The sequence below is a fragment of the Orbicella faveolata genome, unplaced genomic scaffold (genome assembly GCF_042242905.1).
Source record: "Orbicella faveolata isolate gen_17 unplaced genomic scaffold, um_ofav_v1 contig_47, whole genome shotgun sequence".
In the NCBI taxonomy this organism is placed as follows: Eukaryota; Metazoa; Cnidaria; class Anthozoa; order Scleractinia; family Merulinidae; genus Orbicella; species Orbicella faveolata.
The window spans coordinates 7,563,035-7,583,220 of NW_028301577.1; the positions used below are offsets into that span (position 1 = coordinate 7,563,035).

Consider the following 20,186-nt stretch of genomic DNA (forward strand, 5'->3'; position numbering starts at 1 on the left):
TTCCGTCCCCTGTCTACCCCGGTGAGCGCCATATCAGAATCAATAGGGGTGGTACCGGGATTGTTGATGAACTTACGTCATGCGCAAGCGTAGGAGCAAGAAAGTCGCCATGTTGTTGGGGAGATGTTTGGGAGTGATTAGCATTTTGTGAGTTTTTGTTGTGTTTCATGAAGATTCGTCCAAGGATATCAAGGATAAGGGGTAATTTTTAGATTAAGTATTACTGTTCTCTATTTCGGAACGATCCAATCAAGATTCCCTACCGTGAAAGGCAAACTATTTTCGTTTCGCTCGCTGTACGTCCGTCGGACAATGGTTTCGACTGTAGTGTGGTGTTGTACCGTCCGATCACATGCATCAGCCCTGCACTGAAGGCGGCCTCGTCGATTTAGATTTGCCACATCTCTTCAACTTGACTACAGCACCGTATCTCGACACGTATTTCAGCCGTGGCGGCATGTTTTGAGGACTGAAGTTTCGCGAAAGAAAGTGAATTCACCGCACAGTTTATTTAGAGATCAGTCGAAGTGAACTCATGAATTCAAACCATCTTGTGTATTCGAGACAATCGCTGCGGCGGCGTAGTTTTGTGGAACAGGTTTGATTTGATCCATGTCCTAGAAATGTTTTGTGCCCGGCAAAGGCCGTTTGTTTAGGTTCGCTTTTGTATTCGCAAGGAAGTGAGAGGCCATGTTCGGGCGCACCCCTGAGGTTCTTTAGATGTCGCTACGATCGGCACAATTCGTTGTTTTATATTTAGGAACTCTCCACATGGCAAGTCGTTTTAACGATTATTTCTAGGACGAACTTAAGAGCAAATCACCCTCGCCTTTTAGTCGTCTCTTGTCAGGTTGCAAGTGTTGAATCAATAGTGTGAAAGATCTATGCGTTTTTGAATGTCCGGTATGTGTACCACAAAGTAGTGTTCTTCTCCGGAGCGAGCGTCGGCAATCAAAATTGTTTTATTTCAAGGTATTTTGTCATCGCTTCCCTTCCTTTTGCATCCCTTAGACGTAAATAACTATCGTAGACGAAGGCGGCAACGAACATTCCGTAATTTTTATCCATTAGAAACACTTAGAGGAGAACGAGAGCTGAAAACGAGAATTGCACCGACTTACATCGATTAATTTCCGGTGAAAGAAGACAAAGGGATTATTTGAAATTATCTGAAGCCGCCGTAGTGTTTTCTAGTCTGCATGCCGTGTGTAAGTATTCTTTTTACACTTCTTTCAATGAAGAAACAGCACCGGGCTAAATAGTTGCGATAACTTGTTTAAAAATAACGTGATATCGAGAGTTCACATGCCTTCATCAAGTTGGATAGCGGCACGTTCGATTAATATCGAAACATCAATGTCCGTTGATGCTTCCCAAAAGTATTTCAAAGCTCTAAGTGCTCTCCGATCGAGTTGCGAGTTCTTAATTTTTCTCGTACGTGCCTTATTTTTGTTGATGTTCTTACCCCGGTATTCACTTAGCATGATTTTGGGTCATCATTAAGCACGCCTACCAAAACATGCTGTAGTACGTGCTAAAGTTTTGCATGATGTCATCTTTCACACAACCTTGTTACTAAGTGTGTTGTTTAGTTGGGCAATACCACTGAGATCACAACTGTCCCTAGACTTCCAAATAAATTGTGTTTCGTTGTAGATTCTTAAACATAATGCTGAATGTTTGTTTTCATGTTCAGATCTTGACTGTTCCAAAGGAACAAATAGTGTTGAATGCTATACAATGTATTATAACTACCGTGTCAAAAACTAACCTATACTGCAATCACTGCTCATTAGTTAATCATCCCTGTGTGTCAGCAATAAATGTCTTAGTAACCCACATGTGCAAGAAATATGTAATTAAATATGTACTTGTGTGCATGTGTACTCTATAAATTATAATTTCACGGTTTCAAGGGTGCATTTAGCGGGAATTAACTGAATAATTTTATTTGATAATTATCAACTTTGGTTGTTTTAAAAGTTATACAATTCCCAATCACTTTTAATTCAGTAGCAGTTTTTTTGTGATGATTTTTTTTCAGGATATGAAATTTTATACGTTAAATTTTATTTTAAACACACTCTTGTTATGACTCACCCAGACACTGCTTGTGTTTGTTCCTCAATTTGTGTCATCATACTTGTAACCTTTGGGATTAAGTTTCTGTCCATTTTTAGTTATGCGTAATACTAGTGATGCAATTTGATAGCAAATTCATAAGTCCTAAATGTTTAACCTTGCTTTGTCAATTTTAGAACAGTTTGATTGTCATTCATGCTACTAAAATGTTTGGTATAAACTTTTTATCACCTTCTGTGTTTCCTTGTCCATGCCAGAGATCATGTTCCTACAGAAGATTTTCTGAATGATTAGATTTCTGATCAGGGTCTGTCAATTTTATGTAGTTTTGAAAGTTACTGTCACTGTTCATGCTCCTATGAAATCCAATGATTGATTTGTTTATACTTAATTTTTGATTAGTTGATTCTTCTCTATTTCTTTATTGTTGTTTAGAGAACCCTAGGTAACTCTAATTTGCTAAGGTTTATTAGTTTACAAGTGGATCAATCTGAAAAGTCTCCTTTCTTCAATACTGCGGAGTAGAATTTTGTTAGAATCAAGGGGAAATTTTACATGTATTTGTTTTTTGTAACCTGTCCACATTTTATTCGTTCTGGTTTTGAAACTAATTGACGAGCATTCTTCAGGGAGTGTTTGTATTTTCAGGGCAGAAATACCTATAATATAGGTATGTGTCGTTCGAATTTATTACAACTTTGCTTCAACATTGTATCTTTAAAATTTATGTCTAACCATGTTAATTGTGGTTGAACATTAAGAGTACATGTATATTGTCAAAGCTTTGTCAAACTACCATTTATGCTTTAGTTCAAAGCTCTGACCTATATGTGTTGCTTATTTTGTAGATGTACATTTATGTAGGAATTTTGTGTTCCCTACTACTTTAGAAGGAATATTTGGTGGCTCTTAATAAAGAATTTCTCTGCTTCTTTCATATTTCGTTTCATTAGAAGGAGGCTGGTGCTGTTGCTCGTTTTAATCATATTTCCTGCCGTGTTTCAGCTGAGACATTATGTTGTTTTGGTTCAAGTTAAATGTGTAACATAGAATGGCACAGATGACCATCTTCATGTTAATTTTCCCTGAACTTATGTGAGACTTTCAAATTCTTTCAAATTTCTTTTGAGTTGAACTATTAACTAATTTATATAATTGCTAGCTGTCATTAAAAGATAGTATTATTAACAGTGTTGCTTACTTGAATTGAAACTGAAAAGCAAAAAATTCTGTGAGTCATTCAAATTCTATGAAAGGATTTTAATGGGGTGAACTCTTTTCTAGTTTATACACGTGTATTTACTAGCTCTCATTAAAAGATAGTATCAATAATGTTGCTTACTTGGAATTGAAACTGAAAAACAACAAAGGAGTTAATATATTGCAAATGTTACATATATACATGTGGGTAGGTGAAGAGATTAATTTTGTCTTTGGTGATCAGAAAGTTAGTTGTTACTTTACTTTGTAAGGGTTATGTGCTTAGTTCCACTGTAAGAAGTAATTTATCATTGTGTGTCCTACTTTTTTGTTTCCAAAAATTGTAAGTAGAAGCTTAAACTAGAATTGAATTGTGGATGTTAGACAATTCTTTAAAGGATATATATTTTCTTTTAATGTGATGGGAATGTGTTTAACAAATATATTAATTTTGCTGACACAATTGGTTTTTTGGTCCGAATCACAGCAACTTCTACAACCAATATAAATGTAAGGATCTTGATGCCTTTAACCAAATTCAAGATGCTCATTTTCAAGAAAAGATTCATGCCATTCAGAAAATTCAGAAGACAATGCTATTCATTGAATAAACCACTACCCAGTAGATGGCATATGGCTTTTTTAACACTTAAGTACATGTTTGAACTGGTGATTTCTTTATCCAGTGGATACTGTTATCCACAATTTGTATTGGTGGGGTCTGTATATACCAGAAAACACAAGGCACAACAAACATTAGTTTTACATGTAGTTACCTTCCCCACCAAACGTAACAACAACTGCAGCTAACAAGTACACTGTAGACGAGGAGGTGGCATTTGACATTAATTTGTGTTGGTTGAGCGTCATCTCAGGAAAAGTTATCAATCTTTTGTCTCAAATTTTCATGATGTTGATATGTTGATCTTTTTTTCTCCAGGCTTTAGACAAGGGTACTTCATTTCTTTGTGGACAGCGGGGTCCTGATGCGGCTATGCCCTTAGCAGGGCATGGTAAGGGTGGATTCTTAGGAAGGAATTCAGAGACTGCAGGCTTATTTGATGAACAAGACCCAGAGAAACTTTTTATAGAGCTAAGAGAAATCGGCCATGGCAGCTTTGGTGCTGTGTACTATGTAAGTTTCATGGGATTTGCTAAAACCATTGTAAATCAGCTCCCAAGTTTTGGTAATTGAGCTAATTGAACAATGTTCAACCACAAGCTTTCACTTTGTCTGTGTTATGTGTATTAAAAAGTGAATAACTAACAATAGTTTGTGCAAGATGCAACAGAGTGTCATGAAACCAAAACCAAACCTATTACTTACCAATTAGACAGACTACTGAGCCAATCTCAAATCGTAGTAAAACCAAAGCCAAACCCAAAGTAATTGCTTGATTACTTGATTAGTATCGACACTCAGTTGAAAACCACTCCATAAATCAACAATCAGAAATTAAATTTACACATCTTCTACAGCTGTTATTCAATTATGGATAGATGCTCTAATGTTGCCCTATACTAGACATGACTAATGCAATTGTATTTTGTTCCTTTCAGGCCAGAAATTCCAGAACAAATGAGGTGGTGGCAATCAAGAAGATGTCCTACAGTGGCAAACAGTCTAGTGAGGTCAGTGGAAAATGCAGCGTTAATTTCATTCATTATTTTCATGCAGTTAAATGATGGTTTAACCACGTGAACAACAAATGTTTCCTGTCAGTGGTCTTAAATCTGAACAATCAACAGTCCAGCTCTCCTTTGTGGGCACAAATAGCATTTCATCAATTCATTGTAACGTGTTGCAGTGTTCTTAAGTTTGGTGCTCAGTTTGAAGCATTAAAACCCTAACCCTAACCCTAAGGAGTTTACTGAGTACTAGCCTTTTTCCCCTCCCATCCCTCCCTCTTATCCATCATGCCACTGATCCTATCAGTGGGATGGTTGCTGGGAATGGGGGCTCAAGGCTGGGTTATGGGGATTTTCCAGCCATGGAGGTGGGGTATCATCTAAGTAAAGGGGCTGGTTTTTTTGGCTATTTTATTTCTTTGATAATATCAAATGCAATTTCACAAACTGTTATCTTTTTTTTTACATTGTAGAAATGGCAGGATATTGTAAAAGAAGTTAAATTTCTAAAGCTTTGTAATCACAAGAATACTATTAGCTACAAAGGATGCCATTTGAAAGATCATACGGCATGGGTAGGCAAATTTTACTACCTTTTGTCTTTAGCACATTGTACAATAAACAGTTAGTTCATCTATTCTGTAGCCTTAATTAATCGCAGACATGCAAATTGCATTCCTACTGTCTTTGGCTTATTGTATTCACATCTGTAAAATGGAGCTAAGGGAAACAATAACTGTCTATGTTTTGAACATTTTCATATGAACAATTACCATATAGCCACCAGCTGAGTCCAGTTTCAAATACCAAATAAACACACTACTGTAAGTGGCTTGCACATATTATATGTACGGCAGGTCTATGTAAAATATTTATTTTCTTTTTTTCTTTTAGCTTGTTATGGAATATTGTGTAGGATCAGCTTCAGATATTTTGGAAGGTAAGTTAAATGTCTTGTGTCAATTGTATGATCACTGTCTACTTCAGACTTGCTTGATCAAGAAAGCGATACAAGAGAAAATTGTGATGTCAAAGTTGACAGATGAAAATTCATTGCGTTTTCTTTCTTCTTGCAGTGCACAAGAAACCTCTTAGAGAAGTAGAGATTGCTGCAATATGTCAAGATGCATTACAGGTACATATATCATCTTGGCTTGTTTTCAAAAAATCTTCACAAACTCCTTTAGTGTCAGTTACAGCTCTGACGACTTCATCCTGAGATACTGAAAATGTGATCATGCTTTTCTTGCTCTGTACAGGGACTTAGATATTTACACAGAAATGGACGAATTCATAGAGATGTCAAAGGTAAGTTCTTGCAGGTGCTTTGTCATTGATATTTGTTTCATGAGTTGCAGTGTTTTTTTTTTTTTTGGTAACTGGAAGGTTTTGATCTTTTTTCTCTTTTCTCCAGCTGGAAATGTTCTATTGACTGAGGATGGAACCGTTAAACTAGGTAAGGCTTTGGGATGTTTCCTTGTACATTATTTTTCCTTTGATTGGTTGTACTTAACTTCTCCATCATGTGTTTTTACTGGGATATTCAAGAATGACAATGAAAGGATCAGGCAGTAACCCTATAATAAGCAAATTGTATGAAAAATGTGGCTTCATCACATGATGGTGTAAGTCAAAATTTATTCCTCTGAGAATTGAAACAACAAGATCTGTATTCACAAATGTTTGATATTTACAAATTAGCAGCAATGCTGCTCTGTAAATTTGAGGGTAATCAAGTTAACGATGATGATGACTTTAACTTGGGTCATAACCCGTAACACCTGTTACATTGAGTATGCTAGCTGACTCTTAACTCACTGACAGCCCTGACTAGATCTTTTATTGTGAATAATTTTTTTTGGTATATCTTATTTTAAACAACTCTATTCTTTCCTCTTCAGCGGATTTTGGCTCAGCTGCTCTTGCTGCTCCAGCCAATTCTTTTGTGGGGACACCATACTGGTGAGAGACTTTTTGGTTTTGCTTCTGTACTTAGAGAGAAACTGGGTGGTAGGCAAGGGTTCTGCAGGGTTTTCAGTATGTTTTTTAGCTGGTGGCCATAACTGCTGGTCATAACTGCTGGCCAATGGAAGTTCAACTTCTACTAAAATATTGCTAATTTCTGAAAAAGTAGGCAGTAAATTTAAGTGCATTTTGCTAGACATAGATGATGGCACATTTTGCCAGTTGCCAGCTCTTGTTGAAACCCCTGTTGTTCTCAGCCTTGTTCCTACAAAATTACTTTGAACAGTAATAAAGCTACAAACAGTCATCAGAGCTACATGTACAGTACATTTTACTTCATAATGAATATTTATCATGTGTTTGGTTCTTTCCTAGGATGGCTCCTGAAGTCATCTTGGCTATGGATGAAGGACAGTATGATGGAAAGGTGTGTCATGTGTACTTGATGACAAATTTTGTATTTGAAATAGTAGAAAGATTGAGCATACTGTGGTGGAAATTGCATGTAAATTCAAAATTTCACTTCTGGTAAAGTATTCCATACTGCCTGCAGTTTTACCATCAGTATTAATTTACTTGAACTACACACATATATAAATCAAAACATGTTTTGGTGCTTGTAAGTAGTGAAGATAGTTTGCAGCACCCATTTTCTAGTAATTCCTGCAGACCAATCTTAATGCATGCTTTGCGCCCACAGGTGGATGTGTGGTCCTTAGGAATCACATGTGTTGAACTGGGTGAGTTTTTCTCTTGTTTTGAGTATTTGCACTGTGTGGAGCAATTCAGCCAGAATTCAAAAGATGATTCTAAAGTTTGTGAATTTCCTGCAAAGCAGATTGGGTACAATGCTTTGCAGTACCACTGTACAAATGTAATTAGTAGTGACTCATATTAGATGCATCTGTGCCTCGGGTTGTCTGTCCAGAAGGACTTACTGCAAATTTTGTTTATCTACACGTACACCCAAAGGTAATGCTGATACCCTGGTAATCAGATCAATACAATGTGAACCCTTTTTCTTGCCTGCAAATCATGGATACTCCCAAATTGCGTTATAAATATACCGTAAATTCCCATGTCAAAATCCTCCCGGATAGAAGCCCCCCAGATATAAGCCCATCTGATGCATTATAAGTGCTTTCCTTTTGCATTTCTCTACAAACATCAAAATTTTTAATTGAAAGTTATAGGTTAGTGGGGTAATTGGGTAAAAGGGTAATAGGGTAATAGCTCTAAATGTAATGGTATGTTTAATTTGTTTCTCAGATACATTTTATCGCATCGTTCCAAAACATTTCTTTATTCCACTTATATGCCCCCTCCCCAGATATAAGATTTCCCCCCCCCCCCCCATTTGTACTGTAAGCCAACCTAAAATCCCTCATGAAGTTATGTAAGCCCAGGGCTTTAAGGGGGAATTTTACGGTACTCTGGGTGTTAATAGACCTAAACAAAATTTTTCTTGCAGCTGAAAGAAAGCCTCCACTGTTTAACATGAATGCAATGAGTGCTCTCTACCATATTGCACAGAATGATCCTCCAATGCTGACCACTCCAGACAGCTGGTAAGCTGATAAAGTGCAGATTTGTTTTGATAGACAAACGTCTGATTATTTTAAAGGTAACATAACTGATGTATTTTGTTTCTGCAATGCAAGGTCTGCATGTTTTGTGGAGTTTGTGCAGCTATGCCTGAGGAAACAGCCAGCCAACAGACCCACAGCTGAGGATCTACTTCAGGTAAGTAGTAAATGAGAGCAGGTCAATTTACATCCATTATTAATAAACAAATTCTCGTTACTGATCCCTAAGCTTTTCTTGGTGTGCTTGTTAGGACAATTTGTTGGGTAAGTAAATACAGTAAATCAACCATTAAACCCACTTGTGTTATTGTTTTAACATTAGCATCCATTTGTATCACAACCACGTCCTGAGGGAATCATCCTGGAGCTGATTGAGAGAACAAAACAAGCTGTAAGAGCTCTGGACAACATGAATTACCGCAAAATGAAGAAGATGATAATGGGTGATCCTAGCGGAGAAGTAAATGAAGAAGGTGATAGCTCGATAGCTGAGACTGAAGATGATGATGATAAGTCAGAGGCGGTATGTATTTTTTTATTGTACTTTTTGGATTTATATGCAGGTGTTTCTGTTTGTGTCTACCCCAACTGGAAATACAGTATCATTTGAGAAACCAAGCACATTGCTGAACACTTGTCAAAGGAGAAGCTAACAATGTAATGGCATAGGAATAAAAACAACAGAAAAAGAGGAAAAGCTGAACAAACAATAGAGAACAAAATAAGTAGTAAATAAATAAATAAATGAATAAATAAATAAATAAATTAATTAATGAATTAATGAATTAACTTTGTTTAACAAGGGTGACACACAACAGTCTTACAACTGACAAACCTGTGGCCCTTGAATTCCCAATCAAATTGGAATTTAGAAAAATTAATGTTGACTTTTGTGAGGAAAACTGGAAAACCCAGAGAAAAACCCTCAGAGCAAGGACAAGAACCAACAGCAAACTCAACCCACTTATGACACCGGGCCCAGGATTTGAACCCGGGCCGCATTGGTGAGAGGCGGGCGCTCTCGCCACTGTGCCACAGCTGCTCTCCCAAAAAGATGTAAAGATGATCTGTAATTAAATAAAGAAACCCCTTCTTGGACAGATCACCTTGATTTCTAAATACAAGATACATTTGAAGAAAAGTATTATTTATGTACCGGTACATATTAAAATGTAAATAAAGACACCCACAAACTAGTAAATACCTTAACCAGACTTAGTGATTTTAACACTTGATGCTAAACAGACATCCAACAGTAAAGTGTTCCACAAATCCACTACCCCATTGCAGCTAAATTTAGGTCTAGTAAATTTAAAGCAAACAATTTTATGACTATAAGATGTGGTACATGTAAGTGTGTTTCATTCAAAGGACATTCACCGCCTGACTTGCGAATTCATGTTGTGTCGCATTACTACGTGAAAAAGAAAAAAAAAATGTGCCTATATCACTTTGCAATATTGTAAGTTCTTTTTGGTGAAATGTAATTACTGTAAAATGATTTCCCTAAGGTAAGGTGAGTATAACTTGCAAACTAATATGGCAGAGGTTATCAACGAGTCTTAAATTTGTGGCATACGATTTAACATTAAAAAGAAATTAATTGTAGGGTTTACATGACTTTAAGAGTTGTTAAATTGATAGTGCTGCAATGATACACCGATGCACCGATGAATCGCGATATTTTTTGCCACGATATGAATATAGATATTATGACAAGATATTGCAATATTATGATATTGTGATTGTGTCTTTTATGACTCCTTCCCCAAGTCCAAGCCCTTTCAGAGCTATTTATTAAACAAAGGGACCTGGGAAAGGGAAAAAAGTTCCATCCTTGCTTTGTATTGCTTTGCATACGTCTGGTCACGTATCTTTGAAGACGGCAGAACAAAAGCATGTACAGTTCCAATTAATTGTCAGCTGACACAGTCTTGTTTGCCCATGGACAAAACACATGGTTTGTCCGTTCCTCGCAGCTCGTCTTCGCCTATCAGTTGTTTGTAATTATGTATCGTATCGTATCGTATCTTTTCACTTGTATCGAGAAATGTATGGTATCGTGAGGAATTGTATCATTGCAGCCCTGTAAATTAAACAACATGAAATCTTTTCTGCTAATCAAAGTGAACTTGTACATGTATATAGATAGGTAGTTGTTGTATAATTGTTGGCAAATACAACATTACTGTTATTCTCAGGCTTTTAGCCAGATGGTTGTCCAGGCATCCTGTGGATGACCACATTTTAAGGAAAATTGTTTTATTTTGTACATGTTGCTTTAGAAATAATTTATCGTGTTTTGGGTATCTACTTTTCAAATTCTGGCTAAAAGCCTGGTTACAATGATTGACTTAATCAGATTAATATTCTCCCCACTAATGATATAGCCATGCATGGAAGTTGGTAAGGAGAATTTTTATGTGGAGATCTTGCCCTTCGGCTTGCTAAAGGTCTTCTTTTCTTTCTCTCTTATCTGCACTTCAGTCTGTATTCATTGTTCCCACGTCAGCATGCCATGTAAACTTTGATGGGGTGTTGGAAGAAGGGGACGGGCCTACAGCATCTGAGGACAGCTTGGCCTTTTCTGAAGACTCCTTATCTTCATCATCATCATTTCTTCACTTCAGATCTGCACAGGTTCTGTCTGCACATCTGTTGCATGCGCATCCAAACCTCGTACTATTTTAAAATCACTATCACTATCATTGTCGTTGTCGTCATCATTATCAATTGCTAACATTTTTTTCTGGGTATACTGTCATTAAGAAATTAAGCAGCCGGTGCATGGATAAGGTTTCTTAATCTGGACTATAACAAAATTCTTGAACCATATTGGCTAATAGCAGGTGTTATAATTATTTATTGTCTGTTAATGTGTCAATATTTACTTCTTGTCAGTTTATATGTGTCACACCTGTGTGTAATTGGAAAGTCTTCAATCTTTAATCTTTAACTAGCTTCTCCTAAAACTGTGTAAAATCTATACTGGGGGAATTATAAATCTATGTATCATACTTGTGGTATTCAACAGTGTATGTTATTTAGGTGCACTGTAACTGGACAGTTCCACATTAATTGGGTGTCTTACTCATCTGTTGTCTTCCCTTTATTCACCAAAACGTTACAGTGTACCCCTTAATTACTTTTTTCTTGTCAAATTTTTATATAGAACTTTATGATTACTTAGTACATGTTCGTGTGAGAGGGCTTTGTCAATATCACTTATATGTCGTCCAAAATGTTCAGCCTCTATTCATACTTGTACATAATAAATTGTCTCCACTCAGTCACCTTATTGCTATTTTATATTGCCTACATTGTTCTTTACTCATCAATAGCAAAGAAATAACTATCGTTCATTTTTCACATCTTTGTGAATCGTTGAACCTCACTATCTTATCAGTCACTTCATTCTTATATCACTCAACGTTCCTTTCTTTTTCTCATTTTCCTCACTTTTCTTGCATGTTTTACATAATATTAAAAATTTTAAAATGACAGCTAAACTTTAACAATATTTTAAGCATCAGCTCTAAGCTGAATAAAAATTATCCATTGATTCAATTGGTGGTTGCATTAGCTAAATACAGTTGAATCTCCTTCACAGTAATTGTCAATTATCGACCTTGGGCAAGGCACATTACTCTCACTGTGCCTCTCTCCTATCAGGTGTAAAAATGGATACTTGTGAATGTAACACTGGGGCTAACCCTGTGATGTAGTAACATCCCATCCAGGGGGGAGAAGATATGCTCCTAGTTGCTTAAACACTATGAAAACCAGGATAAACCTGGTGGTATTGACCACGTGGCCCACTCAGACTTTACCTTCTATATCTCCATTTTAGAGTGCCGAGCTTGACAAAACCAAGAAGGCAAGTGTGAGTAGTACAGCCAGTGTGGCTAGCAGTACAGACAGCTTGCAAGGAGTTGAACAAGACAGTGAGGCAGCTACCCCTGGAAGTTCATCCTTTGAAGTTTCCTCTATCAGTGTAAGCATAAAAAACTCAAATACAGTCAATCATTTTATTTCTTAATCAGTTACACTTAACAGTTGGACTGGCCTGCAGATAGCTAGTGCTAGTCTAGGCAGGCCATTCTATCAATAGTGACTTACCAGCATGTTGTTATGTACCAATTCTGGAAAACAAACAATAGCTTACACAGCGACTATTCTCTGGGACAATATCCCCACTCACCTTTAAGATCTCAGTGCCTTCAACTTCTTTAAACAACTGAAATTTTACTTACTGTCTGAACAACATTATGAAAACTTGTAGTGGTTTCCTCCATTCTATTATACCATGTACACATACATATCTTGTCTTAACGGTTCTGTATTCTCTCAATATCCATAGAAACCTTACAATAACTGGAAACTGACTAGAAAGCGTTTGGGTTACTTCAATCTCCAGACTCAAATGTACATTCTTTTTCTGCCCTTCTATTTATATATTTTTTCTTATAAAACTGTAAATGAATGAGTAAATAAAATTATTGTTGTTGTTTTTTACCTGATCATTTGTCAATAAATAATTTTTCATTCCTTTCATTTTAGTTGCAACAGCACCACCGTGAAGATGACGACAGGTTTGCCACCATCCGGCCTCAAAACCTGATTGCTAGGCAGCATCAGGAACACAACAGGCAGGGAGATGAGATGAGAGACCAGCTGGAGGTGTACAAGAAACTGCGGCAGAATCATCAGAAGGAAGTGCGCATACTGGAGGGCAGACTACAGCTGGAGATGAACGACCACCGCAGGAATCTCGACAGGGAATACGACCAACAGGTACATTGAGTTGTTGTCTGCTTATTTGTTTTGTTTATTTTGTTTGTCTGTTTTTCCACACAAGGTAGGCCTTACAATGCGCTGTCAAACTGTCAAACTGTCAAACCTTTTCTGTAGAGTAGCTTGTGCAAATTTGTTTTTTCGTTCGGATCCTAACTTCTAGACTAATACTTTTGCAGTGTGTGCAAACTTGGATGGTTATGTTTTATCCAAGGAGCCCTCTTTGAAAAAAAAACATTGTAAATTGTCAAGAAAACGTGGCGTCGTGTGTGCATACTGTAAATTTATAGAATGAAACCTTCGTATGAGACTACTTAAATGAAACCTGTTGTGCAGCACTTTCGTTTGGTAGTATGGTTACAAACCCAGTGTGTAACCATTCAAATGAAAGTTACGGAGCAGTAATTTCACATGGCACTGTTTATTACGCATTCCAAAAGGGTTCTTACTTTTAAGACTGTAGAGAAAACCCCCGTGTTTGATCATTTAAGTGAAAGTTATTCAATGTTTCTTTCTGTTGGTACTGCTTATAAGCTCCTTAATTGTTTTGTAACTTTGTTCGTAGATAAAACCCTTAGTGTGCGACCTTTCAGCTGAACTTTACACGTGATAATCTGTTTTTTTTTTTACGACGTGGTGTTTGTATTTCAGTACTGTCTTTGTTAATTTTGTTTGTCGTTTTTTCAGGTGCACCAGTTTGAAAAGGACTTGGAAAAACTGAGGACCAGGCAAAAGACTGAAATGGAACAAAAGCTGAAACAGATGTCAGCAGATGAGAAGCGACTGCTTAAACACATCAAAGACAAGCATGACAACGACATGAAAATGTTTCTTTCTGATCAGAAGGCGGCTTACAAAGCTGCCAAGAACCAGTTCAAAAAGGTTTGTTCTCCTGCTTTGACTTTCACTCGGGGTGTCAAACTCAGTGATGTTAAAATCTCGTCTCCAAACACAAAATAGAGTCGGTTGTTTATCGACATGTAGATCGCCATCGCGATGTGATCTCTCTTTGCTTCTGCCAATCATAGGACACATATTGTATCTCTGCTTTTAACTAATCAAAGTGCGCGTCTTATTTTCTATTGCAGGACCAGAGCAACCGTTCGTCCTACCAGGGAAGGAAAAACTCGTTACACGCCGCCCAGGAAAACGCTCTGCGAGAAAAGATGCATGAACATGACATTGTGCGCAATGCTGAACTCAGAAAGTTTCGCCGAGAACAACTCCTACAACGGCAGAACTTGGAAAAAGTGTTACTTACTGAGGTGAGGATGATTAAAGGAGCTACGTCGCGGTTTGCGCAATTTGAAAAGTTAAGCCTAAATTTCTCAAGTTCGTCGTTTGTAATCCGTGTTAATCTTCTCCATCCTTAACTATCCTTGTTTCATTATGGTTTATTCAGGGTTTATTATTGTTATTATCTCGTTGGAGTTTTTCTATCCTAGTAAACGACTATTTTCAGGATCCCTTCTATTTCAAAGTATCTTTGTACGCGGCCAAAATAACTCGAAATGTCGTGACAGAGCTTGAATTCGTTCAATCATTATAATGGGTTTGGTATGGGTCTCTGAATGTATGATTGAACGAATGGATGAAAGACTCTTTTTAAGTGTCAAAGGTATTTAGCTGTAAAAATCTAATTGGGGACACCATTTACACCTTAAAATATATCTTAGCTACATAAAATTAAAACTGTTTACAATGTAATTCGGGAAACAATGGAAACTCCGAATTTTGCTCTGGCGTTTTTCGTGTCTATGTTTGCTTGGCTAAATTTAGTTTGCGGTAAATTTGCGCCAGTGAGGAGATCAAAACCATTATTGTTAGCAAATATTGCCCTATACTCCAACAAGTATCTCACCAGTTAACACGCATTTTGTACAGGAGATGAACATGCTGGAGAGTCAGAATGAACTATCGCACAGTATGCTGATCAGGCATCACGAGTGCACACAAGATCTAGAGTTCAGACACTTGAATGCGGTGCACAGATTGAGAAGAGACCAGCAACAGAATCAGCACCAGACGGAATATACCAGCCAAGTCGATTATAACAAGAGATTAGAGATGGAGCTCAGAAAGAAACATCTGTTTGAACTGAAAATGCAGCCGAAGACACTAAAGGTAAAGTAGTCTCGTAAGGTATAATATGTGGTTAGGGTTAGTCTAGAAGGTGAGCACGCAACGAGCGCGAAAATCACCTCGCGCGACTGGACGCATGGCGCGTCACGTTCCTTGTTCGATGTGATGTTCGCACGCGCTCGACTATCCCGGATAAAATAAGAAAAGACTACTTTTTTGGCTAAATCACCGTATGTCCCCACTTACACAGGCCTAAGAAAATAGTACCGCAAGCTGACATGTGAAGCTCCGAACGGTTTGACGTAAAAATAATTGCTACCGCCTATGCAGAATATGGTGTGTGTGAGAGTGCCTGAAAGCAATGCTGCTGGACTACGCCTGGACTACGGGAAATGAAAATTAAGATTGCCGGATCTGTATTGATTCCATTGGGACTTGAACCCACAACTTTGACATCAGATCAATATTATTCTAGGCTTACGGGTAGGTTCTCCAGGCGTTGTCATAGCTCTTCAGTAAAATGAACTCAGTCATAGACTGCTTAGCTGACGAGGCGAGAATCCCCCAATCTCTTCGCGGTTTTGTCGCTTGCGTTAAACTCCGCCGCCGAAACAACGCACACGCGCACGAAATCCGCGAGCTACTCAGAGTGAAGGAATCCTTACTTACTGATCTGTCACTCCCGTGTGCTATGCACGTGCTGACGATGTAGTTTGACCTCTTTCAGGCCCGAGAAATGCACATCAAGAAACAATACAGGAACGCGCTCAAGACGCAAACTCTGCAGTACAAAGCTCTTCAGAAGCAGATCCTAGAGAAGGCACCAAAAGAACGGCACAAGGAACTCACCAAGCAGTTACGCGAGGAGAAGATGAGAAAGATGGCGGATCTCTCCGTACAGTACGATCAGAGCATTTCTGAAATGCTGCAAAGACAAACGGTTAGGAGTTTAGTGTCGGTTTATGGAAAATGTTATTAGTCTCTAAAGAAACTGTTTGGGCTGCGCCGGCGAGCTATTTATCAGTATGAAGCTGATAAGCTGTAGCAAGTTGGTGAAGGCTACGTTTCAATTGTTAGTCCTTCGTCAGATTTCGTTCTGACGAAGCTTGAAACGTCTTCTTTCATTTGATACGGTTAATCTTTATGAGGTTCAAGCTGATAAATAGCTTCTTTCTTATGCCCATCTGTTAATGCAGGCACTATAGATACTCTGTTTATCATCGTAACCTTTTACGCCCTCGTAAAATTTCTGTTTTGTTTGCTATCGATCCTTAGTTAAAGTTGGACGAAAGCCAAGTAAGAGAACAAGAAGTGCTGCGAATCAAGCTTCAACAGGAGGAGCAATTACTGAGTGCCTATCAGAGCAAACAGACCATGCAGCTTAGAGCTCAGCACGAACGCGAGGAAACGGACCTTCAGGATAAGGTCTCCGTCAGAAGGGCTCTCTTGGAAGAAAAGGTACCTCATGTACTATCTCAACTTGCAGTGTTACATGCAGTGGAACTACCTGCGGTCCAATTCGAAAATATTTGGATCCAAAATTGAACGAGCAGCAGGATGACGGAATTTGTAAATATTTAATGGAAACAAGAGGTTGAATCATAGCGTGGCCTCGGTCCACGGCAAGCACAAGTTAGTGGGCTAACAAGGCAAATCAGAGCGTGAACTACAGAGCCGTGGGCAAGTCTCACTAGATTTCGTCCTCTTTTGAGGCCTTGATCACTTAATGATGGTCGAGGTGGACGTCATACGTCGTTTCGCGAACAGTATTAAATAAAATAACTCACTTTATTCAAGTGTCAGTCTTGAACACTACTGTACTAATCGAGGACACTGAAATGAGCAAACAAATATTGTAAACAGAACACAGGGTTCGTACGGGTCCTGGAAAACCTGGAAAGTCCTGGAATATTACTGTCGCATTTTCCAGGACTGGAAAGTCCTGGAAAAGGGCTACTGGTCCTGGAAAGTTCTGGAAATCTGTCAAACTCAAGTAAAAAAATATGAAATGTATGGCAGACAGTAAGGAGAATTAACATTGAGATCTTGGGAGTGAAAGGGTTATTGTAAATTTTAGAGTCCTGGAAAAATCAATCTGAGTCCTGGAAAAGTCCTGGAAAAGTCCTGGAAATTTGTTTCTGAAAAAGGGTACAAACCCTGAGAACAGCAATTTGTTAAAAATCCCAGCTGGCGGGAGGCAGACCAGTTGGCTATTTACAAAGCTTTGAGGAATTGAATCTGGGATCACCAAACACAAATCCATATTCGTTAGTTCTTAGCAGTTTGTCCCATATGGCGGGTAGATAGCGTCCCCATAGTCGTTGACAAAGGGTTTAGAGGCACGAACGAGTTTCGCGACTTAAAGCCCTGTTCCAAACCACATTGGTTCATTCGCCAGAGGCCTTGCGTCATACCCTGAGTTACTATATTGATATGTGGAGATACTTCATGTGTGAAATCCTGTGACTAATTTGTCCAGAGCTGTTTAAAACTACGCACTTCTAGTCTGCCTGTATAGGTGAATTTACTTGTGATAAATTAGAGGATTGTTTGTGAATTTTTGTTTGTTTTTTGTAGATGTTTCAAGAAACCACACGCCTGCAGGACATCCGAGCTCAGAGACAGGAGGAACTAGAACTGAAACACGCGAGAGAGCTGGAGGATTTTGACACCAACTCGAACTCCGGAGCGGGACCGAACACATTCTCGCTGAAACACAGGAGCACCAGCAGCATCAGTAACGTGAGTACATCAAGCACGACCAGTTCAAGAAGCACGGAGAACAACGGCACGGTGGTTCAACAGCCGAGCAATGACGAGGCGAGACTACATGTTAGTGCGGGTCCCATGCGAGTATAGCGGGTCTGCAACAGACAGCAGTCATTTCCAATCTAGAATATAAAGTACACAGCAGTATCAATGACAGTGATTTGCTCGCTGGCGGATATATCCTCGGCGACGGATATATGAGAGAAATATTAACATTTTTCAAAGTCTATACGGAATTTATCGAGCGTGGTTCGTCGGCGTCTGGTCCACGAGACGATCGCGCGTGTCTTGTCTTTTTGCGCGGTATCCGCGCGGGAATTCGCCAGTGACGTGGCCTCTCAGAGAATGCTTTTGTGTTTATTGACAAATCAAGGAGCACGCGACACTTAAATTGCGTTACCGTAATTGTGGTTCTTTTTGTCACGTCATGACGTAACGCGGAGTTTTGGTCACAGATTTCCTTGGTCGAGAACAGCAAGGAGGAAATAAACTTCCAATTGAAGACTTCTTCATGTATCAAACACTGAGTGATTGTTGTATTATGAGGAGATTGTAGTGTTGTGTGATGTTATTGGACTTCGGATATGTGTTTGGAACCTCTTCATCGCTTTCGTGCCTCGAGGCGGAAGTCGCCAGGGTGGAAGTTCCTTGTCAGCAGTCCTCATTCAGAAGTCTAGCACGGTCCGGGGTGGAGGGGGTTTGGTGGCAGACCTACTCATCGAGGTGCTGCACTTTATTAAGATACGTGCCTCGATGGTTGTTTTGGAGATGCATTGAAGTGACCGTATGGGAAAGCTTATTCATGTAATTTTAACTAATATATTTCAAGAAAACCTAATGCAAGTCGCTCCTAAATGAATCAGTTGTGTTTTTTTTTTTTAAAAAAAGGTGACACGACTTGCATCAGATGTATGTTGTCTATTTTTGTACAGTAGCAGAGAGAAAATTCCTTGTCAATGTTGAACTATGTGAAATTCAATTCATTTCTTTGTCAACCGTTTTGATTGTTGACTGGCCCAGATTTGCTTGATGTTGGACTTCGTTTGAAAATATAACAGTGTTGCCTTTTTTTTGTGCAAATCGTTGAATAAAATTTCTTCAAAAATTGGCATTGGCTACACCAAGGGTGTGACTGCAAAATGTTCAACTGGATTAGTGATCATCATGCAATTTCTCCTTACAACATCATTACAAAGTGAAGCATTCAGGCCAGGAGAATCAATCAACTGATCATCAAAAGGATAGTGTCTTAATATATGATCAAATTTTTCCCATGCCAACTTTTTCTTAAAAAATAATTATGAAGGAAAGTAAGGATTTTTTTTTGTTGGCATCAGGACTTCACAGTGAAAATCTTTCTTAGTCCTGTAAATACTAAAATTAAAAGAGAAGTCTAGTTGACTCTCGGATCATGTTAGCAATTTTTCCTACTGTAGTTTACCCACCCCCCCCCCCCCCTCCACTCCCTTGAACAAAAAAGATAAAACAGAAAAGAACTCTGAAATTACGAATGAGATGAAACTTATGGGTTGTTGAATCATCTTTCTGTGCTTGTTTTTATCGAGAATTAGTTTTAAAGAGACCATTTTTAAACAATTTACTGTTAAGAGGATCTTGCATATTTAAGTGTATTAGAAATCTTGTACTTGTGTCGTAGCATGTCTTCATTATCCTCTGAGGGTTGATTCCTTGATTTGTACATAGTAACGGGGGTCGTGCATGTTGTCTTTTTGGATGCGGGTACTATATGTACTGTTGTTGCGACTTTTCACGATAAATTTCCTTACAGGACTTAATGGTTTAAGATGCTGTAATGTGTATGTAAATATTTTAAGCCAATGAATTTGAATTATAAAAGTAGGCAATAAAGATTTTATTTCATCTGTTTCAGACGTTTGTTGATCTGTGTGAAATTTTGTCGGAGACTTTCTTTGAGTTTATCACGCAATCCTGGAAGTACTGCGTGACGACCGTCAAGTTGGCTAATTCGGGTTAAATGAAAGTGTTGAATCCTGCATATACAGCCGGTCATACCTTTCTACAACGGCCACCCAGGGTACAGAGTTTACTGGCCAATGT

General features: G+C 38.4%; 1 protein-coding gene across 3 annotated transcripts; it reads left to right on the top strand.

Annotated features, from left to right (window-relative positions):
• Positions 1 to 75: 75 nt before the first annotated feature.
• On the top strand, positions 76 to 19,997 carry LOC110047252 (serine/threonine-protein kinase TAO1-like). Of its 3 annotated transcripts, none has more exons than XM_020752999.2 (23): positions 76 to 201; positions 4,223 to 4,417; positions 4,843 to 4,914; positions 5,385 to 5,486; positions 5,806 to 5,851; positions 5,988 to 6,046; positions 6,171 to 6,219; positions 6,326 to 6,367; positions 6,813 to 6,873; positions 7,252 to 7,303; positions 7,577 to 7,616; positions 8,348 to 8,444; positions 8,538 to 8,619; positions 8,785 to 8,985; positions 10,950 to 11,102; positions 12,313 to 12,456; positions 13,023 to 13,256; positions 13,944 to 14,138; positions 14,345 to 14,521; positions 15,141 to 15,380; positions 16,066 to 16,278; positions 16,614 to 16,796; positions 17,916 to 19,997. In XM_020752999.2, the coding sequence occupies exons 2-23, from the start codon at positions 4,277 to 4,279 to the stop codon at positions 18,195 to 18,197; spliced, it is 2,865 nt and encodes a 954-aa protein (XP_020608658.1). In that variant the 5' UTR covers positions 76 to 201; positions 4,223 to 4,276; the 3' UTR covers positions 18,198 to 19,997. The 3 variants fall into 3 exon arrangements, with proteins under 3 accessions (XP_020608658.1, XP_020608657.1, XP_089135966.1); XM_020752998.2 differs by lacking the exon at positions 76 to 201 and adding an exon at positions 943 to 1,208; XM_089279840.1 differs by lacking the exons at positions 76 to 201; positions 10,950 to 11,102 and adding an exon at positions 983 to 1,208.
• The last annotated feature ends 189 nt before the right edge of the window (positions 19,998 to 20,186 follow it).